General features: G+C 37.6%; 1 protein-coding gene across 24 annotated transcripts in view; it reads right to left on the bottom strand.

The window, feature by feature from the left end:
• SUGCT (succinyl-CoA:glutarate-CoA transferase) overlaps positions 1-26,392 on the bottom strand; it is a 749,025-nt gene that overhangs the window by 609,788 nt on the left and 112,845 nt on the right. For all 24 annotated transcript variants that reach the window (XR_011437729.1, XR_011437726.1, XR_011437728.1 and 21 more), the window contains one exon: positions 24,705-24,848. Coding sequence is in view for 19 of the 24 variants with exons in the window: in XM_070264346.1 (XP_070120447.1) it covers positions 24,705-24,848 (144 nt within the window). In the remaining 5 variants the exon portion in view is untranslated. The remainder of the gene's footprint in view (positions 1-24,704; positions 24,849-26,392) is intronic.

The following is a 26,392-nucleotide window of genomic DNA, read 5'->3' as shown; positions in this document are numbered from 1 at the left end:
ATATGATCCAGCTATCCCACTCCTGGGTATTTATCCAAAGAACATGAAATCAACAATTTAAAAAGATTTATGCATGCCTATGTTCATCACAGCATTATTCACAATAGCCCAGACATGGAAGCAACCCAAGTGCCCATTAATGGATGAATGATAAAGAAAATGTGGTATATATACACAATGGAATACTACTCAGCCATAAAAAAGACAAAATTGTGACATTTGCAACAACACGGCTGGACCTTGAGAGTATTATGTTAAGCAAAATAAGCCAGACAGAGAAAGACAAACACTGCAATTTCACTCCTATGTGGAAGATAAACACATGGACAAGGAGAACAGATTAGTGGTTACCAGAGGGGAAGGGGTAGGGAGAGTGCAAAAGCAGTAAAGGGGCACATACGTACAGTGACAGATAAAAACTAGACTATTGGTGGTGAACACGATGGAGTCTATACAGAAACTAATATATAATACTGTACACCTGAAGTTTATACAACATCATAAGCCAATATGACCTCAATAATTTTTTTTAAAGAAAAAAAGGTGATTGTGCTGGGTGGGCCTGATCTCATCAGAAGAACCTTTAAAAAGAAGGTAAACTCAGAGAGCCATGCTCCTACCGGCCTTGAAGACACAGCCTCCAGGAGCTCTACAGCCACAGGAACTGTATTCTGCCAACAACCTGAAAGAGTTTGGAGAAGGACTCTGAGCCCCAAGTGAGAAGTTCAGTCCAGCAGACACTTTGGTTGCAGCATTTAAGACCTGAGGACAGGATCCAGCCTTTCCTGGACTCCACCTATAAAAACTATGAGATAATAACCTTGTGTTAACTAATGCTACATTTGTGTTAATTTATGACGTGGCACTAGAAAACTAACACAAGGCTGAAGCCATCGAAGAGGATGACCAGGCTGGGCAATTAGGGGGAAAGTGGAGGACAAGGACAGGGCACCAGAGTCAACCAAGAAGGATACAAAAAAATCGGTTGTAAAAGTAGGAAGAATAACAGAAAGGTGTGGTGCCTGTAGGCCCAAGAAGGAGCATGTTGGAAGGAATTATGTGAATGTATGTTGAATAGCCAAGGGAGGTCAAGAAGGATGAGAGTGAGAATCATGGACTGGACAAAAGAAAATTAGCCCTGAAAGGCAATATCATAGAGGAATTGGAGTGGACGTTATACTGCAAAAGGTTAAGAAAAGCAGGTAGGAAACAGAAACCTCAAACACAAATGATATATCAACTTTGGTAGTGAACGGAGAAAAGAGAGAACAATAGCTGGAATACATAGCCAAATTGCCAAAAATGGTGTCAAGTAAAGATTGTTCATGATGTTGCCTTTTCCCGGGTTTACAGACTTTAACAGAAAATGAATCAAGACCCAAAAGCCTTAGAGCTAAAGGAATGAATCTCTATTAGTGGAATTTCAGGCATTTTCCCAAGTTCATGGAAGACAGATTTTATAATTGAGTCATTTTCCTAGAACCTGTAAGTCACAGAACTACATAAAACAACTCTGCATATGACAACAGCTGATAAACCAAGCCCCGACAGGAGAAAAGAATAAGTTAACTTAGATACTCTGCCTATATCTGAACATTCTGACTAAAATCCAAGAACGCAAAGGTAAATCTAATGCTGATTTTTGGCCATGTCGCACTGCTCTCCTGAGCTGCTGTGGCGTGGTTCCCAGAATAACAGGGGAGGCTCACCAGAACAGTACCTAACTAAGTTCTTTAGTGGTGACTCTTCTTAGAGTGACCTCATGGGCATTCAGGAGAAAGGCGCAAAGCCAGGTTTGGATTAAGACAAGATATCCAGGGGCCGGCCCGGTGGTGCAGCGGTTAAGTTCCCATGTTCCGCTTCTCGGCGGCCCTGGGTTCTCTGGTTTGGATCCCGAGTGCGGACACGGCACCACTTGGCACGCCATGCTGTGGTAGGTGTCCCACATATAAAGTAGAGGAAGATGGGCACGGATGTTACCTCAGGGCCAGGCTTCCGCAGCAAAAAGAGGAGGACTGGCAGCAGTTAGCTCAGGGCTAATCTTCCTCCAAAAAAAAGACAAGATATCGTGATGTCAGTGACCAAATGATTCAGCAGGTGAAGTATGTGTTATGTGATTACACTTCAAGCAAAAATGCATGCAATGAATACAGGTACACAGTGCCAAGGACTGCCATGTTAATTAACAAAAACCAACTCAGAGATGAAAAAGACAACTCTAAGAACACCAAGAGAGAAGAAACACATTCTATACTTGTATATACTAATTCGGTTTTATTTGAAAGTTTTAAAAAATCTTGTATGTACATTTCATTTTTCCATCCAGCAAATGTTTATTGAGTGACTACTTTGTTCATGCAGTGTGCTAGGGGCTGGGAATATAATGGTGAAAAGAGATGGATTCTCTGCCCTCATGGGACATAGAGTCTAGTGAGAAGACACACACTAAACAGGCTAAAGTCAGTGATGGAGTTTAGGGCCAGCACCCTGATTGGAGGCAGGCCTAGCGGACTGAGCTCAAAGTTGAGTTTGCATGACAAGCGTACTCTTTCTGAACTTCCCGGCCCCCTCTCCCCACCAAAACACACAAAATGCTTTTGGCAAATAAAACTGCCACATGATGGCTATCTTTACTAATTTGGAAGCCACTTCACAAGAACAGAAACAATGAGACTATTCCACTATGTATATAAACATCTAGCCAATCTCTCCTCTGTTCTTACTAATACATCTCACCAGAGATCAAAACCAAGGAAACTGATTTCAGAACCTCACTAATATATATCACAGTCAGAACTCATCAACAACATGCCACATGGCACAAGCTGGATGGCTTTTAAGATCTAAGCTGCAAATTATAGACGTGTTTGGGCTTTTCAACATCACCTCTGAGAGACCTCAAAGGGACACTGACATAATCAGCCTTTGACGATACACTGTATCATATATCCCTATTCTCATATGTCCCTAATTCAGCACATTTGCATATGATCTGCATTCGAACAGATCCACAAATATGTTTTCAGATGCTAGAAGACTATAATACGATAGAACCCTTAAGAGCCACTCTGCTTTGTTGTGTCAATTCTCATATTCATCAGACAATGATCAGTCTCTTAGCCACATCCTCCACCTACTCCTTAACCACAATTGGAGGGCTAGACAGTTCTGAAGAGGGCATAGTCTTTGAATCTTTTTGACGTCGTCAGCAGTTTGGTGGAAAAAATTTGGATTCTAAGTCAACAGGTCTGAGTCCCAGTCTGCTTACTCGCTCACTACAGAGTCCTGAACCCTGAGGCCAGTTTGCAAAACACCGCTAACTCCTCACAGCCCTGTTTGTGTGACTTCAGAACAACACTGTAAATGTGTTTTGGAAATACCCAAAAGTAGGAAGAATGAAACATTATCATTTAAAAAAACACATCCAAGTGAATACAGATCAAACAGCTAACAGAGGATTATACTACACAACAGTTTAGTAATTTCTATGAATTAGATTGTTTTCCATCTTTCACTGATAAAAATAATCCATCTAAGAAAAGTAACTCCCAGAGAAGGCAAACCAGGTTAATCGGCTTTAGAAATTCTAAGTATATTGATTGTTTTTATTAATCAAAGAAGAATTTCTAAACTGCAATTTTTTAAACTTTTAAAAATATTAAACACAAACTAAAACACTGTCGGTTCAGAAAAATACCAGTGGAACTGTTGATTAAACATCTGCAGTTTGACTATAAACTGGCAAAAATTGATTTCTAAGACAAGTATTATCGGTTTACCTCCAGAGGTTGTAAATTGGCAGCTCATGAGCATGATTGAGTTCATTAATATGTTTTGTTTGGCCTACATAGCATTTCAAAGATTGAAAAGTCTTATACAAAAATTCAGATTTCCTGCTTCAAAAATTGTAAATCTGGCTACACTGGGCTAGTGGTGTGGTGGAGCTAGCTTACACTGGCTCATAAGAGCCAATTGTTAATATCTTTTCCAAACATGTTCAAGTGACAATCACACTAGAGGCTTGAAATTAGCTATGTCAGAATATTTATACCATGAGAATTGGCATTTGCTACAAATCACAGCTTTTTTTTTTTTTTTCTTTAAGAAAGCTAGTTAAACATTTGCAAGCACACTCCACCCTTGGGACCACAGCCTCACATGGCAGCAATCTCACATGGCTGGAGTGAGCAGTGACCGTGCCCTCAGACAGGATGTGGACTCTTTAGTCCATATCCACCACTCTTCCCTATCGTGTTTTTGTCTGGCTCAGTTTACTCATTTTAATTACGTACCTGGCATATTTAAGCATTTGATTTTGCAATTCCTGGTTTACAGTCAGACTCTATTTTAAAAAACTCTTAGACGATAACAAAGAAAAATAGCCAAGCCACTGTGCTTGCTTGATAATTAAAAACAAACAAAAACCAGGCTTAAATTCAACACTGTTGGACAAATTGAAATACTATCTTTAGATTCCTTTTTCTCTCTTTTCTAACTCCTGTTATTTAAGCAGAAAAGAACATTGTAACAGATTTCAAGTCATAAACTGAGCAGTTAGCATAATGGATTTTTTTAAAGTTAAGAATATTATTTAATTGTGTATTCTTAAGAAACAAAATGTGAAAAACTGAGAATTTTTTTTCTAGGGAAAAGAATCATCATTGCTTCTCAAAACTGAATGCTTTTGGTTTGTCTGGAGACCTTATATGGATACTTGATGGAAATCTCAAAAACCTGGGCAAAAAAAAATCCCTACACAAGACAAACCTCTGATTAAATGACTCTATCAATAAGAATGTCTGAACATGAAACCAGATATGATGGTGGTCAGGAAAATTCCCTTTCATGTTACATTACGTGGGTTCATACACAGACGACAGTTGCTTAGCCTGCCCTAATACATAGGTCTGTGCTTCCAAAGACAATAATACTTTCATTTATCACTCCCTTCCCTTGGGGCATGACCATGATAGTCCTACCCACTAAAAGAAAAGCATTTTCCAGAAACCACTTTCAAGGTCCCAAGAACAAAGACAGAGGACAAAGTTTGGGAAAGAACACAGACCAATGGAAGTTCCTAAAACAGTTCCCATCAATGGGTGTTGTATTTCTGGGTACTGTCCTAGCAGGAGTCACGACCACTATATGGCAGCGGTGATACGAGCATTGTCAGGAGTCTCTACCTCAATGCACCACTTTTAAAATTCTATCTTCCCTCCTCTATCTCCCACTAAATGTGTTTTCCGTCTCAGACCTACTTTAGCATGGTTGCTGGTCTTTTCTTTTTTTCAAGATGCTCAAAAATAACAAGTGTTTAGAATTCTACCCTCGCACAAAAATTATGATAAGGTCAGTTTTACTGTAGCAAGAAAACAAGAGATTAAAGAAACAGGAAAGAAGGATCACGGGTCGGGGGGACTACAAAGAAAAGACACAAAGAATGTTTTGAGGTAACAAGAGAGAAAGGGATCATGTTTTAAAAAGAGAAGGAGGAAAGCAACTGTCATGTGTCCTTTTAGACTGCTCTTAATGTAAACTTTGGGCTGGTGGAATCCAAATAATATTATTATTTATCATCTTGAACAAATTTTTGCCTCTGATTTTTGACATGCTCCCATGAGGATGAGACATTCTCAAGTGTAGATGGAGAAGCTCAGGAAATGATTCGGCTAAAGTCAAGAGGAGTTTGTTGATAGTACCAAAAACGAAAAATAAAACAAAGAACAAGGACACCACAAAGAACAAGAGTTCTACCTGTATTCAGTAACGTGTGCGAGCTGCGCTAATTTATATCGAACTTTGTTTCAGTGTATGGATTTCCGCTGATTTTACGCTGAAGGCCTGAACCTCAGTTACCTCAAGGGTAACCGAGTTCTTTCAGTAAAAGAACTCAACGTGAGCCAGACTCCTTCTACTCCAAATGCTCAGGTTTGTACTGCAGCTGACTAGCAAAGAAGTACTTCCTGGACTTAGGACAAGTTACCTCAGTTCTCGGCCTGGTTTAAGCACCGGCAGCCACAGGCCTTACGTGCATAGTTACAATAAGCAGTAGGTCATCAGTATTCTTAATTTTGGTTGAGGCATTTTAACATCCACGTTCCCTCAACTTAAAAAAAAAAAAAAAAAAGCAGTAGCAAAGTAAGACTTTTACTTTTTAATGTTTATATTCTAAATAATTACAAGACTTCATCAAAAGTAAAAGCTTTGGGTAAAACATTAGTCTCTGCTGGAACCAATATGCTCCTATGCTGGTACATGCGGGGTTAAGAAATGTCATAATTAGGTGACAGCCTACTGAAGAGGGGTCAAAGGAAGAGGAAAAAGAAAGGAGAAACTAAGGTGGAGACGATGGCAATAATAATAATAAAATATTAAAAGCTAACACTTACTTAGTGCTTACAACGCAATGGGCACCTCGACAAGTACTTTCCATAGATAAACTAATTTCAATCCTCCTAGCAATCCTAGGAGGCAAACACTGTTATTATCCCCATTGAATGAATGAGGAAACTGAGGCACAGAACCATTTCAAGACTTGCCCAAGGACCTCAGCGACTTAGTAGCATGTTGAGGATGTCAATCTCAGCAGTCTGGCTCGAGAGTCCATGTTTCTAACCACTACCGCATAGGCCTGAACAGGAAGGTGACCAAAGGGAAAGAAGTTAATTCAACAATAAGCCTAAAATTAAGTGTAAAAAAAAAAATACAACTGCAGTTTTATCTTATAGGGAAAAAAATATATTTTGAATGCAGATTAAAATGTTCTACCTAATAAACACAATATAATGCATACTTGGCAACAGGTAACAAGTGTACGCACAAACATTAGAAATGAACATAAAAAGCCTTCTCCAGAAATATGGGAGCACAATATTTTAACTAGCCGAGAGATCCCATTACTAGTGCAGCTCATAAGCCCACAGTGCCATCCAGTGATAAGGTAGGTAAATCGCGTGTACACCCTCTCCTACAAATTACTGCAATCTTCTCTTTAACAAATCCAGAAGATTCACATAAAAAAGGAAACCAACATTAGTAGTAACCTATCTTTTATTTTACTATAACTTTTGCCAAATTACCCTTACATTTAAATTTTACCCCACTGTTTCTTAATTAAACATATGACTTTGATAAGACTAACCCAAACTATTAGGTGGAGGGGTAAGAGAGGTTGCTGATAATTTACTAGACTACTTCATTTTCCCCAAGAAACCATTCAAAGTCTTTATTAATAGCATCTCAGTCTCCCAGTGAAGACATACTATTGTCACCATACAGGGTAATTCACCGCTTACTAACACCCTTTCAGTTAATGGATTATGGAGTTCAGAGGCAGCCAATGAGGAAGGCTGAAACGCTGCTCCAAACAGCAAAGCAAATTGTGGATAGTTCCCTCATCTTGGGACCTCGAGAAGGAAACATGCATCACTTAGGCATGTGGTGGAAGAGAGACCTGAGATGCAGGGAGGGGAGCTGGGAAAGCATCAAACAAGGCAAAAACATATCTATGGACTTAAATAGACAAGTGATTACTTTTTAAAAATTCTCATAGAGAGAACGTTTACATTGTGACTTAACTGAATTCTAAAGTTTAGTTTTCGTTGAAAACCATAATATTATAGCTAATTATACTACCAAGACAAAATAATTATATATGTGCTGGAAGGAATTCAATAAAAATTCTTTAGTGAGTTCTTTTAATAAGATTTTTCTTCTGAAAACTTTTGGTAATTCATAATTACCGAAACTGCGGTATATCCAAACAACGGGATATTACTCAGAACTAAAAAGAAATGAGCTTTCAAGCCATGAAAAGACATAGAGGAACCTTAAATGCATACTTCTAAGTGAAAGAAGTCAATCTAAAAAGACAACATACTGTGTGATTCCAACCACATGACATTCTGGAAAAGGCAGTACTATGGAGACAATAAAAAGATCCAAGGTTGACAGGGGTTGGGCAACAAGAGATGAATAGGCAAGCACTGAGGATTTTTAGGGCAGTGAAAAGTCTCTGCATGATATTATAATGATGGATAGCCATCATTATACTTCATCCAAACCCACAGAATACACAACACCAAAAGTGAACCCTAAGTTAAACTATGGACCTTGAGTGATTATGATATGTATGTTCATCCTTGGTAAAAAATGTAACATTCTGGCGAGTGATGATGATAACGGGGTAAGCTATTCACGTGTGGGGCAGGGGGTGATGAGAAATATCTGTACCTTCCTTTCAATTTTGTTGTAAACCTAAAACTGCTCTAAAAAATTTCTTTTATTTAAAAACAAAAAAATCTCCCTGATGATTTTCATACAGCATAAGTTTGGGGATCATTTGTGGAACCGCAGTTCTCAAACTTTGCTGCCCATTAAAATCATCTGGAGAAGTTTACAAAGTCCCAGTGCCTGGGCCACGCCCCACATCAACTAAACCGGAATCTCGGGGGGTGGGACACACGCAGCAGTTTTTGAAACTTCCCAGGTGATTCCAAAGTGCGGCCACGTCTGAGCACTGGTTATAAAGGCTCCAGGTGCAGATTAGAGCCAAATTCAGTCTTCCACGGTGTCAAGACATAGTCAACTTGAGATTCTAACAATCAAAACAACAACAACAAAAGTTTAACACCCAGTTAGTCATGGCAGCAACAAATAAAACCTAACAAGCTGCCATAAAAAGCATTAAGTATGGTTTAAACACAGAAAAATCCTCATTACCAATATGACCACATACAAAAAAGGTTTCCAACAATTTATTTGAATCAAACGAGGAAACTTATTAAGTCCAGCCTTCATTGACAGAAAACTTATGCTCTAAACATTGCAAACCAGTTTCGTTACATAATATGATGGAGGAAGTTACCAATATGGTACATTTTTTCACACTGTTACAAATCAATCTGCACTGGTTTGGGGATGTTTAGAAGATCCTAGAGCAGAATGTGTATCAAAACAAACTAAATTTTCAATAAGGTACCAATGTTAGAGAAATAAAATAATCCAGCAAGCTGCTTTCTAAAGTCAAGGGTTTCTGTAGTTAAAAGACAGGGTTTTCCCTCAGTAGCTTACAAGATAACACATTATTAAACTTGACACAACATATCTGAATACAGTGAACCTGAAACTATAGTCACAGAATTTAAAAAGCATGTCTTTACTCAAAGAACTGCAAGTTTCAGACTCAAACTGGGCCTAAAGATTGAACAGTGGGCAAAAGGACAATGTACTCATTTTACTAGTGCGGCCTGGCTTGAGTTCAATAGAATCAAAAATATAAAAGAATTGCAGAGCTATTTGGTGGAACGGAAGTCGTCATTCCAGAAAAGACTCAATGATTTACATGATTTCAAATTATGCTTTAAGTTTCTGCAGCTTCCTTTAGAGAAAACCTCAGAATGTATCTGTATTATCATCCATGCTATAAGTGTGGTTCAGTTTCAGGAAGAATTGATTGAACTGAAAACAAACTATCCCACCAAGAAGACACATAGTGTTCTTCCTGGAATTTCAGAGATAAATATATGGATTCTACAGCTACCCTGAAACTTCTGGCAATTATCTCTCAGCCATGTTTTAGTCCTCTGCCCATATGAAAATCCATCTAAAATATAAAATTGTTGAAATTAAAAATGAGTACTTTAAGCAGAGATGTAAAGCTCAAATCAAATTGATATGGACCCTCACTTGTACAGAACAACAGCTCCTTAACATTAACAAAAATTTATACATAAAACTAAAGATTTCAATAGCTACTTCTGCCAACTAAGATGGTAAATTCATTTCCTACTGCTGCTGTTACAGATTATGCCAAATTTTGTGGCTTGAAACAACACAAATATATTATCTTAGATGTTAGCTCAGGGCCACTCTTCCTCAAGTAAAAGGAGGAAGACTGGCAACAGATGTTAGCTAAGGGACGATCTTTCACACCAAAAAAAAAGAAAAGTATTATCTTAGAGTCTTGGAGGTCAGAAGTCTAAAATCACTCTCACTGGGCTAACGTCAAGGTGTCAGCAAGGCTGGTTCCTTCTGGAGGCCCTCAGGTGAGAATCTGTTTCCTTGCCACTTTCAGCTTCTGGAGGCCACCTGCATTCACTAGGCTCCTCTTTCCTTGCATCACTCCAATTTCTTGCTACCATTTCTTTTTTTTTTTTAATATTTTATTTTTTTTCCTTTTTCTCCCCAAAGCCCCCCGGTACATAGTTGCATATTCTTCGCTGTGGGTCCTTCTAGTTGTGGCATGTGGGACGCTGCCTCAGCGTGGTTTGATGAGCAGTGCCGTGTTGGCGCCCAGGATTCAAACCAACGAAACACTGGGCCACCTGCAGCAGAGCGCTCTAACTTAACCACTTGGCCACAGGGCCAGCCCCCCTTGCTACCATTTCTTATCTCAAACTACTGACTCTGATCTTCCTGCCTCCTTCTTATAAGGACTCGTGTAATTACATTGGGTTTACCCAGATAATCCAAGGTAATCTCCCCAACTCAAGAGCCTTAACTTAATCACATCTACAGTATTCCTTCTACCACGTAAGGTAACATATTCACAGGTTCTGGGGATAAAGACATTGCCTTCTTTCAGGGCCATTATTCGATCTACCACAGGCAGTCATAGCAAAGGAGTAGAGAGTGGACATAGTCGCGGTTAAACATTACTTTTCACTTTCAACACAAATAGGGAAAGAATAAAGGAAACACTGGAATTTAACACATCTACCTGTTCTGTGCTCTAAGCCATATGTTGCTATTGAGCCCTTGATGAGGATATTCCAAATTAAGATGTGCTATAAGTACAAAGTACATATCAAATGTGAAAGACTTAGCCCAGAAAAAAATGTAAAATATCTCATTATTAATCTTATATGAATTTTACATTTTGAAATGAAAATCTTTTGGGTATATTTTATTAAATGAAATACATTCTTTTCAATTAAAATTAATTTCATTTGTTCCTTTTTATTTTTTTAATGTGGCTATTAGATAAATTTAAATTACATATGTAGGGAGGAAGCACTTCTGTAATGGTTAACTTTATATGTCAACTTCACTGAGTTAAGGGATGCCCAGATCCCTGGTAAAATACTATTTCCGGGTATGTCTGTGAAGGTGTTTCCAGAAGAAATTAGCATTAGAATAAAGAGTAAATGAACATCGCCCTCAACAATCCAAGTGGGCAGCATCCAGTCCCATAAGGGCCTGAACAGAACAAAAAGGGGGAGGAAGAGCAAATTTGCTCTCTGCCTGAGCTAGGGCATCCATCTTCTCCTGCCCTTGGACATTGGTGCTCCTTGTTCTCGGGCTTTCAGACTCAGTCTGAATTACACCATCAGCCTTCCTATACCATATATGTATACATGTGTGTGTGTATATATATATATAACATTTTTTCTATTGGTTCTGTTTCTCTGGAGAACCCTGATTAATATAAATTCCAAAAAATGTAGAATAAGGATTTCTGCCATAAAAGCACTGGCAAAATTCTCATAATCAACTTTTTCAGAACTATGGAAATGAAGCAAAGCCTTGGAACAAGTGATGAGTGTTTATTCAAGAAAAATAACTGAATCTAAGTAGGAACAGCAAGCTTTATGATGTCTTAACTTGCCATATTACCACCCACCTCTACCCGACTCCATGGTAGTCTGGAAAACCAATTGTCTCACAGGTAGCTATGAATACCAGGCAACCTGGCAGCCACAGAGTGAGCAGAATGAGCTTGAAGCTTACAAAAAAACCCCACCACCAGAGCACTGCCATGGTCTAACCTGTCTGGCAGTGCCCTGAAAAAGTCCCACTTTCAGACTTGCTTTATTTGACTTGCCTCAGAGCTTAATCAGTGCAAAAAGCCCTATCCTGAGGACATCTGTTAAAAACAATCAGCAGCAATTGCTTAACATCACAGCTGGCTGAGGTGGCAACACCATTTGGAGCAAACAAGAGACTGACCAATAACTTAATAGGAAACACTGGGTAAAGAGATGTCCAGAGGGAATATGGAATAGCTCCAACTTATTCCTGGGAATCTAGATGGCCACACGCATATCCAGAGCTGTGTGCATGCACAGGAATGAGCTGAGAAGGTCTAATCTTTCACTTATAGCTCATCTTGAGGTTTTAAGTCTTTGAAGAGCTAATTAAGTTAAAATGAGGTCACTAGGATATGTACTAGTCCAATATGACTGGTGTTTTTATAAGAAGAGAAAATTCTGACTTAGACATATGCAGAGGAAGATAAAGTGAAAACGCAAACTGAAAATGGCCATCTACAAGGCAAGGAGAGAGTCATGGAACAGATTCTCCCCTCATGGCCCTCAGAAGAAACCTGACAACACCGTGATCTCAGAGTTCAACCCTCCAGAACTGTGTGAAAATAACTCTCTGTTGTTTAAACCACTCGGTTTATGGTACTTTCTTATGGCAGCCCTAGCAAATAACACATCATGAAAATGGTAACTAAAAAACAGATGGAGTACATACAAATATCAGAAAAAGTAGACTTTAAGACAAAAATTGTTATTAGAGGCAAATTAGTACACTTTATAATGATAAAAATGGTTGATTTATCAGGAGGACAGAACAATTATAAACATATATGTACCCAATAACAGAGCACCAGAGTCTTGCAGGAAAACTCAAAGAATTGGAGGAAGAAAAAGATAATCCAGCAATAATGGATGGAGAGTTAAACACCCCACTTTAAATAGATGGAACAATTAAGTAGAAAGTCAACAAAGAAAGAGAAGATTTGAAATGCAAAATGCAATCAAAATCACTTCACACCTACTGTAACAGGAAAAGTAAAAATGATAGAGAATAGCAAGTGTTAGCAAGGATGTGGAGAAATTGGAAACCTCATAAATCGTTGATGGGATTGTAAAGCAGTGCAGCTGTTTGGGAAAAAAATTTGATAGTTCCTCAAAATGTTAAACATAACATTACCATATAAACCAACTAGACCTAACAGACATCTATATAATGCTTCACAACAACAGCAAAATGCACATTCTTCTCAAGCACACCCAGAACATCCACCAAGAAAGACCATATATTTAGCCAAAAACAGCCTCACTAAATTTAAAAGGACTCAAACCACACAGAGAATATTTTCCAACAACAGTGGAATGAAGTGAGAAATTAACAACATAAGTGTATTTAAGAAATTCACAAAGGTGGAAATTAAATAACACATTCCTAAAACCAATGGATGAAAGAAGAAATCACAAAGAAAATTAGAAAATAATTTGAGATGACTGAAAACAAAAACACAACATATTAAAATATATGAGATAGGGGGCCAGCCCCATGGCCAAGTGGTTAAGTTTGTGCTCTCTACTTCGGCGGCCCAGAGCTTCACCAGTTCAGATCCTGGGCACAGACCTAGTACCGCTCATCAAGCCATGCTGAGGTGGCATCCCACATAGCAGAACCAGAAGGACCTACAACTAAAAGATACAACTATGTACTGGGGGGGGGGGGGGGGGGGGGGGGGGCTTTGGGAAGAAGAAGAAGAGAAAAAAAAGAAGAGGAGATTATTGGCAACAGATGTTAGTTCAGATGCCAATCTTTAACAAAAACTAAAATAAAATAAAATTTCTGAGATGAAGCTACAACAGTTCTTAGAGAGAAATATATAGCTGAAAATGCCTATACTGAAAAAGAAAAGGACTTCAAAACAATTAACCTAACATTTCAATTTAAGATACGAGACAGAGAGCAAACTAAACCCAACACTAGAAAAGGGGAGGAAATAATAAAAATAAGAGTGGAAATAAATGAAATAGAATGGAGAAAACCAATAGAGAAAATCAATGAAATCCAAAGTTGTTTTGTTGAAAAAATCAACAAAATTAACAAACTTTAAGCAAGACTGACCAAAAATAAAAGAGAGAGAAGACTCAAGTTACTAAAATCAAGAATAAAAGAGGGAACATCTCTATTGCCCTTACAAAAATAAAAAGGATTATATGAGAATACGATTAACAATCATATGCCAATAAATTAAATAAGTTAAATGAAATGGACAAATTCCTATAAAGACATAAATTACAGAAACTGAGTAAATAATCAATAGAAAAACTGAACAGACATATAAAAAGTAGAGAGATTGAATTTGTAATCACAAAACTTAGGAAAAAACAAATAACGAGCCCAGGTTTTCTTTAGCTTCACTGATGAATTCTACCAAACAATTAAAGAAGAATTAATATCAATTCTTCAGAAACTCTTCCAAAAACTAGGAGAGGAGGGAACAACTCATTCTATGAGGTGAGTATTACTCTGATACCAAAAACTAAGAAAAACATCAGAGGAAAAGAAAACTACAGGTCAATTCCCCGTTTTGAATATAGACTCCAAAATCCTCAGGAGCATTCTAGCAAACTGAATACAGCAACATATACAAAGGATTATACAAGACCAACTGAGATTTTTCCCAGGATTTGCAAAATTGGTTCAATATACAAAAGTCAATTAATGTCAATTGTTAATCAATTAATGTTAATCAACAGTCAAATAACATATTAATAGGATAAGCGACACAAACCAAATAATATCTCAATAGTTACAGAAACAGCATTTGCCAAAATCCAACACCTTTTCATAATTAAACCATTCAGCAAACCAGGAATAAAGGGAACTTCCTCAACCTAATAAAGAGCATCAGTGAAAAAACCACATCTAACACCACACATACTGGTGAAAAACTGAATGTTTTGCCCTGAAATCAGGAAAAGAAAAAGAAAAAAAGGAATGTCTGCTCTTTTCACTTCTATTCAACATTGTACTGGGGTTCTTTCTACCCAGGACAATTAGGTAAGAAAAAGAAAGAAAAGGCATCCACGTTAGAAAGGAAGAAGTAAAACTATCTATTTACAGATGACATAATCTTGTACATGGAAAATTCTATAGGTTCCACTAAAATACTCTTAGAACTAAAACAATGAGCCCAGCAAGGTTGCAAGATACAAAATCAATACACAATCATCATGTTAAGTTCTATTGCTCAGTGTTGACAGCATTACTTATAAATCATTCTCCCAAAAGACAAGTCAATATGTGTTATCTTTGTATACCCATCTTAAGAACTAAAACATATTCCCCAGACATCCTTATTCACTATAACTTTTCCAGGAATAACAGCATTGCTGACACTAGGCACTCAATAAATATTTAGGTGAATAAGTAAATGAATGAATACTGGAAGGGCCTTATACTCTTATGGAGAGTAGACCCATAGCACGGTCTCTGGATCCAGACTCAGTTCAGGTCTCAGCTCTGCTACTTACTGGCTGTGTGACATAGGGCAAGTTACATTATTATGCTGTGCCTCTGCTTCCTCCTCAATAAAATGGGAATAATAGAGCTATTGGAGAAATAAAATTAGTTAATATATCAATGCTCTTAGAACAATGTCTAGTATAAAGTAAATGTTGCATAACCTTTACTATGTTATTAAAGTCACTCTCAATAATTCAATTTTGGAGACTATAAATAGCCTACATACTCCAGCATCTACTCCAAGGTCAGCAAGTTTATAGCCCTCTCCCAATGTTGCACCTTGGCAAACATTGTTATTAATCACAGCACTCTTTTTCCAGAACCCATCTCAACTTTCTCGACACACATCTCCAGTCAGCCCAAGAGGCAGAAAAGACTGAAGCTGCTTGCAGTCCTGTGTTACTTCTACTATCAGTCTTCCAAAACAGCACCAGAACTCAACTCTTGCTCTACAAGCTTGACCTCGTACCCTGCCGAGAAATTCTCTCCTTCCAAGAAAGAACAGTCTGTTGCTGACTCCTAACTTCTACTAGGCCTACAAACTACAGAATATTGAGTTATTGGTTAAATGTCACATCCCATGTTTATTCTTCAGATGAGTATTAATAAATGGCCAGATTTAGTGCCAATGTCAACGTCTAGGGGATGTCTTTCGGTCAGCCACAGCAGCCTTTTGTCAGGTCCTAGGACGTGGCAAGTTTTGTCCTGCCTCAGGCCTTTGCATTTATTGTTCCCTCTATGTGGAATAATCTTGCCCTGGCTAACAGAAGTGTCCCTGTTATCCTTATCCAAGTGTTTATTCCCTTCTGTGAATTTATCACTTTCTACTTGTTTATTTCCTATATCTCCAACTACAATGTAAATTCCATGAGCCAGGAAACTCGTTGGCTTATTTACCATTTATTGTATACTCTGGCATACAATAGATGAGGAACAGATATGGATGGATGGATGGACGGATGAATGGATGGATGGATGGATTCTTTTAGTACAGATTTGACTTAATTTCTTACTCCCCAAAGTGAATATTAATAGGTTAAAAAAGATTGAGATCAGAATAATAATCTTTAAGGAAAAAATATATTTAGTATGTGGCATTTACCTCAATGTAAAAGTAAATTAAAGCATTTTAGAAGATTTTTTATGAAAATGGTAGAAACTAAAGCAGTTCCCTTTTAGCCCTCAGTCATCTAGAAAATGAAATCAACCAGACTATCCAAACTGCTAAGCACTCCAGCTAATCAAGATCTTATTATACATTGCTGGTACATGATAACTCTAGGCTATAAAAAATTTAAAAACTACTCACCACTATACCTCATACACATTCTGTAAAGAACTAAAATGATTTTCCTAGAAACTAAATCTCAGCCACCATGCTTCATGTCAGCGGTTTACTTATCTTTTAGCTACAATGATGGCATAATTGTTTGGGTCAAATAGACACATTCCAGTAGGAATTAGCTGGCCTATAACTATGGTAGATAAACAGCCACCATTAATTAGCCAAGACAGAAGGATATGATTACCACATTTTATTCTATAAAAAATTTTCCTACCCTAGAAAGTACAAAGATAAAGGTAGAGTCAATTAACTCAGCATCAAAAACAACCTGCTCTAACTCTAGTAGTAGAGAAATAGGTGATTCCAACACTGTTAAATCCACCTTTCGCAACAGCCAATCAAATTCATTATTCTACAAGATTCTGCAAGGACAAAATCTAAATTCAAGGACTATTTGTCAACACCAATGAATCTTTCTTCTCCTATTTCTTTCATAGCTTGGTCTTAATTATTTTCTGTTTTTCAGAACACTTTGAAAGCACCAAATTGTTTTAAAATATCTAAGAAGGGAATTAAATTAGACTATAATGAAATTTTTCTTCTTGTTTTATTCTTTTCTCCTTTGAGATCTTCTCCCACCAGTAATTATTGATTATTACAAGTTAAAAGCCCTGGTCTCCATCACTGTGGCTCATATTATATAAAAATCTGCAATGCCTGTGAATATACCTAAGGATTTCAGTTATGCAAAACCAGAGCATTCTCCCAATACACTTGCATTTCACCGAATCTTCTTTAAAAGAACAGTGAACCATGTTTTATATTGCAGTCAACTAGTATTCAATCCAAATCATGGTATAAAATAATAACATAAAATAATAGATTATCTAAAATTCTTTGTAGTTATCTTTAGAACTACATTTTTGATGTGTGTCTTCACCTTCCTAATTACTCATCTTAATATTAGATAAATATTAATATCCATTTGTATCCCCAAAACTTTAATAGAGCAATGGGAGGCATTAGGGAGAATGCTAGTTAAAGATGGAAGTTGGACAAGGATTAAAAATTGGCGACAAGGGGCTGGCCCAGTAGTGTAGTGGCTGGGTTCACGTGCTCCGCTTTGGTGGCCCAAGGTTTGCAGGCCCAGATCCCAGGTGTGGACATACACTTCACTCATCAAGCTATGCTGTAGCAGCTATCCCACATACAAAATAGGAAGACTGGCACAGATGTTAGCTCAGGGCCACTCCTCCTCAAGCAAAAAGAGGAAGACTGGCTACAGATATTAGCTCATGGTCAATCTTCCTCATACACACACACACAGAAAAAAAAACTGTCCACAAGTAACTAAGGATTGTCAGGCTGACAAGGGCCTTCTAAGCAGGAATTGATTAGGCTTCTCAAAAACGGGAGGTTCAAATGCACACTCACAGTTCCATGATTTCTTGAAGTCTCTATTAGCCTCTATTTTTCTTTCCCTACTCCATTCTCTCAACTTTCTCGGTCATAGACTGCTGCCTCTCTACCTTTCCATCCTCTATTCATCCTCCAGCACAATCTCCACTTCCTTCCTGGGTACCAGAGTGTCCTTCCTCAAAGATGTGGCACATTTATGTACCATTGTCAACGTAACTCTTCCAGAGCTGACTTAACAACGAGGCATAGTGCCAAAGGTCCATGATACTTTAGGGCTCCACAAAAATGCTTTAATTTTAATTTCTTTCAAAATCAGAAGAAAAAAATCAATGCAATAATAATAAATGCATAATAATGAATTACATTATATTTATTTTACACCAATGCAGTTGTAATTCTTAATACTTTTATGGAGGAAAGAACTCACAAAGGCAAAATTTTCGAGAGCCCACAGAAGTAATAATGGGCCCTGAATTCTTCTGAGTCAGCCCAGCCCTGCATCCCTCTCACTTCAAAACCGATCCATTCTAGCCTCATGCATAAGACCCAGACCTGAGGTGACTGTATGAGTATTTATTTCAAAACCTGATTTAGGGATGATGGCTGCATAACTCACTAAACTTACTAAAAATTACTAAATTGTCGCTTGAAATAGGGTAAATTTTATATGTAAAATATACCTCAATAAAATTGTTTTTAAAAAGATAGAGGATTAAAAAAAGCAGAAACACAGGTGTATCTAAAGACACAAAAAGATGAATTACAGATTACTATACTTGTTTGAGATTCAAAAGTTTATTCATAAAAATGTGCTACAATTATGAGAGCTGAAATATTGTCTACCCCAAATATGAGCAGTACACAAACGTGGAGAAAGAACAGTGACATCAAAAATTCCAAAACATTCTGTATGTGAAAATAATTATGGAAGTTTGGTGCTAAAAAAACTAACTCATTGTAGTAGTAATTAGGGGAGCCTGGTTGCAATTAAGTACAGGAAGGATATTAAAACTTCCAAAAAGATATTTCTGTAAGCCACAACAGAAGAATAAGAGCAACAGAATAATTGGAACCACATCCAAACCCACTTCCTTGTTATTTACCAATATCATCTAAAGAATACTATTTAGATGCTGACATTAGACAATCTTCAGTTGACAACTTTAAATCATATTAAGAGTAAAAAAAAAAATCAAAGAATTTTATGACAGGGTTAAAAGTTTATAGCCTTGAAACTACAAAAAATTTGGTGCCCACTACAAACCACATCCTGGCAACTGTCATGTTTCTACAATGAAATGGTTTTGTTGTGGTTGAGGCAATCATCTCTGAGTTAATAATTAGCTACTATTCAAATCAAGTGTAATTTGTCTATTGTATACTAGATCACTTTTAGGAGAAGGAGTACAGAATTTCATTTTTAGCAACAGATATTGAATGTTATAATCATTCATTTGTCATCCTATGTAATGCAATCAAAATGAGTAGAAAAGTATGTTTTTTACCACTGCATGAAATCACAGTCATTTTCCAGGCAGCTGAAATTAAGTTCAAATGTTACCTGCTTAATGCAGGTGAACATTTATATAAAAAAAGAAAATGAATACATTAAAGAAAAGGTGAAGTTTCCTATTATATTACTTTGAAAAGTATCTAGAAATAGCACTTTCCATTTACATAAAGCAGATTTTAATCATTTTGTGATTTGGTTTTGGGATCTAGAATCTATAAATGTTACCTCAAATTGAAAGACTAAGTGAAGCTAGTCAAGATTTCTCCATTATGAAAAGTTACAATAATTATGATAACAAAATAATTATGTCAATAACCGACTTTTTAATCTCAGCACATTTCTATAACACTATGAAATATTTTTTCAATAACCTAATAACATTAACGCTAGTCATCAGTAGAGTACTTTCTAACTTACAAAGAATTTTTCACATCCTTTATTGCATTAGATTCTCAAAACAACTCAGTATGCTAGTATAGTGAACATTTGTTGATTGGCTCCTCAACATTCATTTCCCCTTCCTGGGCCAAGAAATAATCACACCATTCTTTGGGGAGATCACCTCTCCCCAGCCACAGCCGAATGGTTTGGGTGAAGTAAAGCCCAAGAAGGGCTTAAGCCAATCAGTATATTCTATCTTTCAGCCTTCATTAGTCCGTTCAGGAATGGTCACTTAACCCAATGAAATATATGGGCTTCTTTTCTGGAACTTCAAGGAAAGGAAACTTCCTTTTTCTTCCTTGGGAACTAGTGAAAGATTGTGAAACTTTCCTGAGTGGTATGGTAAAAGGATGTAAGATCTGTAACTAGAACTGCTACAACTTTAGCCACACATAACGAAGGATGGAGAGACAGGGAGAGACAAAGAGAAAAGCAAAGAGCACAGAACAGGAATGAAAACAGGGAAGAAGAAAGACAAGCGAGGAAAAGACAAACAGAGGAAAGAGATGCCCAAGGCTAGAGAAGCTCACATAAGAAGAATAGAGAGAGTCCAGAGACAAGGAACAGAGTAGAAGCAAAGAGTCCAAGAAAAACAGAGTTGGACTGCAGTGGGTCCAGAGAATGAAAATGTTCCTATCACACATTGCCCTGCACTTCAGGTAGGCGTCTGCATCCATCATGATATGTACCACTGTCCTTTGAAACTCTCTAATACTGTCCACAGCTTAGAGGATATTCTGAATGTGGCAAGTATCCAACGAGACATAGTCTTTGGTTGAAAAGACCATCACCTAACAGAATTTATAGACAGAGAAACAGAAGCCTTGAGAGGTTAAAATCCAGATTCCTAAGCATGACATATATGAGGCCCTTAACAATCTTGGCCCAACCACGTTCTATCACCCTGTTAGAGGCCCCATAAAGGAACTATATATCACCTCCAACTCTTCCATACGACCTGGCTGCCTCTACTACTGAGCCTGGAATAGCTGTGTGCCTCTCACTCCAGGCCTCGCTAGCACAGAGCCCGGGACACAGTGAGTGCTCAGTTGACTCCAGCTGAAGCAAAAAAATCCAGTCAGCCCATGACTCCAAATCCTATTTTTCTCAAAATTCTCATATTCAACAGAAATACTTGTCCTCCAGGTTAAATTCCATGATAGTTTTCACTCACTGGGTCTGAACACGATTAGATAATGACCCATAAGGGCCCACTTTGCAGCACTGTCTTATTGCGGCTCTTGGCACACTCGTGCAGGGGTGGGAGGGGGCAGTCTCACTGCGTGCTTCCCCGTTACGGAGCGCTCCTGGGCTTCCTCTGCCTCTTACTCAAAGTGCCTTCTCCCCTGGAGCTTCACCCAGGAGAGCTGGAGCGTGCCTGTCCCTCAGTGCCAAAGCTTTTGCCTTCAGGAAGGAGGGAGAAGAGAACCAGTCAGAATGTCCGAAACCAGAGGTCTTGCTGAGACTCTACTGCTCAAGCAAGTCAACCTCTCTTAAACTCAGTTTCCTTAAAAGTAAAATGGTAATAAAAGTTCCTGCTTTATCTACCTACCTCAAGTGATTATTATGAAGATCATATAAAATAGTAGACATGAAAGTGCATAGCTCTAAAATAAGGAAAAATGGATTTTAATTGTTAAAAGGTAGTTAATGACAATAGCCAAAATATGGAAACAACCCAAGCATCCACCCATAGATGAATGGATTAAAAAGAAATGTGAGACACACACACGATGGAATATTATTCAGCCATAAAAAAGAAGAAATCTTGCCATTTGTGATAACATGGATGGACCCGGAGGACATTATGCTAAATGAAATAAGTCAGACAGAGAAAGACAAATACTGTATGATCTCACTTACATGTGGAATCTAAAAAAAAAAAAAATTAAAAAATACTGAACTCACAGAGTCAGAGAACAGATTGGTGGTTGCCAGAGGCAAGGGATGGGAAGGTGAGCAAAATGGGTGGGTGGGGGGGGGGGGTCAAAAGGTAGAAACTTCCAGTTATAAAATAACTAAGTAATGGGGATGTGATGTACAGCATGGTGACTATAATTAATAATACTGTATTGCATGTTTGAAAGTTGCTAAGAGAGTAGATCTTAAAAGTTCTCATCACAAAAAAAAGCAGTTTGTAACTAAGTACAGTGATAGAGAACCAGACTTATTGTGGCGATCATTTCACAATATATAGAAATACCAAATCCTTATGCTGTACATCTGAAACCAACATAATGTTATATGTCAATTATATATCAATTTTAAAAAAAGGTAGTTAATGAGCCTTAAACACACTATAATTTTAGCAACTTTTGACTGGATTAGCTACAGCACCATAGGCTAAATCACTAATACCATGTGTGCCAAAAGCAAATCATCTCATCATTAGTTGTTTATCAAGTACTTATCCTAAGTCAATGGTTTTCTACCTTTTCCTAATCTTCCCCAGCAAACCTAAGGGATATGAGGGGTCAGCCCCGTGGCCTAGTGGTTAAGTTTGGCACACTCAGCTTTGGCGGCCTGGGTTCATGGGTTCAGATCCTGAGCACAGACCTACACCAATCATTGGCCATGCTGTGGCAGCAACTCACATATAAAATAGAGGAAGACTGGCACAGAAGTTAGCTCGGGGCTAATATTACTCAGCAAAGAAAGAGCCCAAAAAACAAATGCAAAACATAAGGGCTATGAGACATAACCATTGAAACAGTGATTCTCCCATTAATCACAGAAGATTGGGAGAGCCTGCTATTTGACAAATACTGGGCTTGGGCTGGGCTTTGAGGATACCACTGTAAGCAAGAACAAACATTATTCCTGCGCTCATGGAACTTAGAGTCTCAAGGAGCAACATAAACAACAAATATAGACACACACCCAAAATGGCTGGAATGTACGTATGTGTGTATGAATTTGCCCTTACCGTATTCCTCACTTTGAAACAGCCCTACCAGTGATTCTACCCACTTCGACCCCTAACCCCAAGGAACCACACACCTCCACATTGTGAATCTCTGTGTTGGGTGCTAGAAGAGAATTAAATTCTATAATAAACTATAAAAGAATTTTTTCCAAAGCTAATTAATTAATCATTGATGTATTGTAAGTAAAGCAGTCTAGGTAGAGATCAGGAGACCTAAGTAGAGTCCCAAATCCAGGACCAGCTACATAATCTGTGAGTACTGGTGCACAATGAAAAATGTAGGGCCTCTTGTACCAAAATTATTAAGAATTTCAAAGCAGTAACAGCAGAACATTTAAACTAAGCTTAAGGCCCTCTGTGACTGCACAGGTCACACATCCATGAAAGTTCCATGGCCTCCATACTTATTGGATGTGCAAGTTTTAGTCAGTTACTTAACCTACCTCAAGTTCCTTACAGCTATAAAATCAGGGGAGAGTAGAAAAGACTTTCAGCTTCTTCCCACAATTAACATCTGTGCTTCTCTGTTAAGAAGCTACATCATTCATTTGGAGAGAATTTTTTTACCCTTTTCATAACCATCAAAATGCTGACTGTGACTCAAAGCTAGTGTTGAAAACCCATATGTAATATTTCATCTTCGACCTTATTGATGTTTTTTACCCTTGTATACCTCCTTAATTTTGTCTAAGAGAAAAAATTCTCCAAAGTAGTGTTCCAAGTTTACTATTTTCCCATGTATGTCATTTAAATTTGAAATTCCCAACTGAGGTCTCTGTCTATAAAGCAATTTTTCCCACAGTAAAATGTCTCCTTGCACAAATTAGATATTTTCTTTTTTTCTATCCCTGAAAAATTATCTATTCAGAATCAACTTCCACATATGGTACAGCATCTGGGTCTGATCCAGTACGAAGGAAGCAAAATGTCAATTTGAGAGTGAGTTAACCCTTTTATTCCACCAGTTTAGTATTTAGCATAACATAGCTGATAACTATCTAAACCATGGGTTGTTAATCTGAAGTCTATGTTTCCATAGAATTCTGGGAACTAATTAATTTGAATGGAAAAAAGTTATATCTTTATTTTCATCAACCTCTAACTAAAATTTAGCATTTTCTTCAATTATGAACGCAGGCAACAAACCACAGGAGTATTAGCAGGATCTATGATTTGATCATCAATCAATATTACACATATTTTCATATCATTTTATAGTTATTGCAGATATCATTTATGCTCAATACTACCTCAAAATTGCAGTAGTTATTGGACCCACTGACAGATCTTGTGGCTTAATGTCTTAGTGAAAAATCATATATGTTATTATAACACAAAACGGGTTTTTACATTGAAATAGCTGTATTTCAATATAATTGGCTTCCTTTGTAATCCTAAGTATCTCATTTTATGCATTTAAAAACATAATACTGAGGAAAGGTCCACAGACTTCACCAGACTACTCAAAGGGTCCATAGCACAAAAAAGGTGAAGAAACTGACTCTGGTAAAAAGAAGTTATGGAGCTCATGTGACAATAAAATAGAAACATCTGTATTCTTGTCTCACAAATAGTAATAGACCTATTCTAATAAAAACGGTCTTTAAAATTCTGGTTCAACAGCAATATCTATACTATGACAAAATCTTCATGGTCCATTTATTTTCATTTGACAACAATTTAGTATACCAAAACAGAACAGCTTTTGCTGTGGTTGATTGTAGTTTTGTCTGTTGTTTTGTTTTTTGTTTGTGCACATATGACCATAGGATTTGATATGAAAGAGCATACCCAGACACATGTTTATACACCACTATCTAAAATGTTATTTGGATTGGTACCTGAGATGACAGTAGGTTACAATCAACGAACAGTCCTTTTCCAGTTTTGTATCTTTGTATCAATCCAGCCATAATGGCTCCATATGCATATAGGCCAGTGGCAAGATCAGTCATGGCCACTCCTGGACGAACTGGATCTCCATCCTGATTTGAGAGTAGGGTTGAGAAAAACAGAGAAAATTGAAAATTAAAACATCAAATGATTTCTCAAATATCCTAAGGTCAAATAGAAGAAAGAATTGTATATGATGTACACATACATACACACACGCGCGCGAAAGAAATAGAACTAATTGCTATTGCAGATATCTCTTAGTGGTGATAATATATCTATATTAACTGTATATTTACCATATTTCTCACCCCACCCTCTACCAACAAACTAAAACAAACCAAATGAAATAAAAGATTTTTTAAAACATGTCTGAAATTCCTTCTTAATATATTTTGCCTTGTTTGTATTAAAAAAGTAAATAACTGAATTTGAATTTCAATGAGTTAATTTGGGGCCGGCCTGGTGGCACAGCGGTTAAGTACACATGTTTCACTTCGGTGGCCCGGAGTTTGCCCGTTCAGATCCCTGATGCAGACAGGCACCGCTTGGTAAGCCATGCTGTGGTAGGCGTCCCACGTATAAAGTAGAGAAAGATGGGCATAGATGTTAGCTTAGGGCCAGTCTTCCTCAGCACAAGGAGGAGGATTGGCAGCGGATGTTAGCTCAGAGCTAATCTTCCTCAAAAACAAAAAATAACAATAAAGATAAAATAAATGAGTTAATCTGTTGGAGAGGAAAGAGTTAAAGCAGTATTTTTTCTCTGTTGGTTAGGAGGCTCTCCCAGGAAAGAAGAAGGTAGAAGACCTGGGCTAATCTCCTTATAAGCATGCTGACAACTATTACTAATAACCATGGTATTTGCTTAAAAAAAAGAAAAAAGAGTACTTATACATAGAAGGCTTTTAGCAGGAAGTTTAGAATTACTATGGTAAACAAACTTAGAATCTACACATTTATGGGGCATGGGGCATGAGCTATGCCACTATCTGGATATAAAATGGAGATGTTTCACAGCCTGTAATGTTCCCTGTTATATGAGGTAATCCATGTACTTAATTAGAGATCTTATCTACTGCTCTCGGATTGACCGTTTTGTCTACCATGGGAAGAAAGTCTCTGGGGGCCTCTCTCAACGTCCAGGACCTGGCTCTGCTTCTCCTGTGCTTTTTGATTGCTTGTATCCTTGAAATTACAGGTGAATCTTGATTCAGGTCAGTCTGATCTGACAATCCAATTATTAACCCATATGTAAAGATATTAGAACAGTGCCTGGCAAACAAGAAGTACCCAATAAAAACTAGCCATCACAATTATCGTCAACGTTAATAGCAGTCATTGTTGTGTCAGGCAGTTCCTATTTTTCACTTTCTGGAATTCTGCTAAGCCTCTCATTGCACAGAATACATAAAAAGACCTACATTTCACATTTTATTCCGTTGAGGGATTCACTCATTCACTTCCCTATTCATTCACTCCAGCTACACTTCAGTCATCTTTGGAAGCTAATCTTTCCTTTTCTGCAGCCCATCCATAAACTATGTTAATCATCTTACAAGAAAGGTAAATAACATTAAAAAACAACTAAGTGAGGGGCCAGCCTGGTGGTGCAGTAGTTAACTGCGCATGTTCCGCT

Source organism: Equus caballus, chromosome 4 (assembly GCF_041296265.1).
Source record: "Equus caballus isolate H_3958 breed thoroughbred chromosome 4, TB-T2T, whole genome shotgun sequence".
Classification (NCBI taxonomy): Eukaryota; Metazoa; Chordata; class Mammalia; order Perissodactyla; family Equidae; genus Equus; species Equus caballus.
This window is presented reverse-complemented; position numbering and strand designations above follow the sequence as displayed.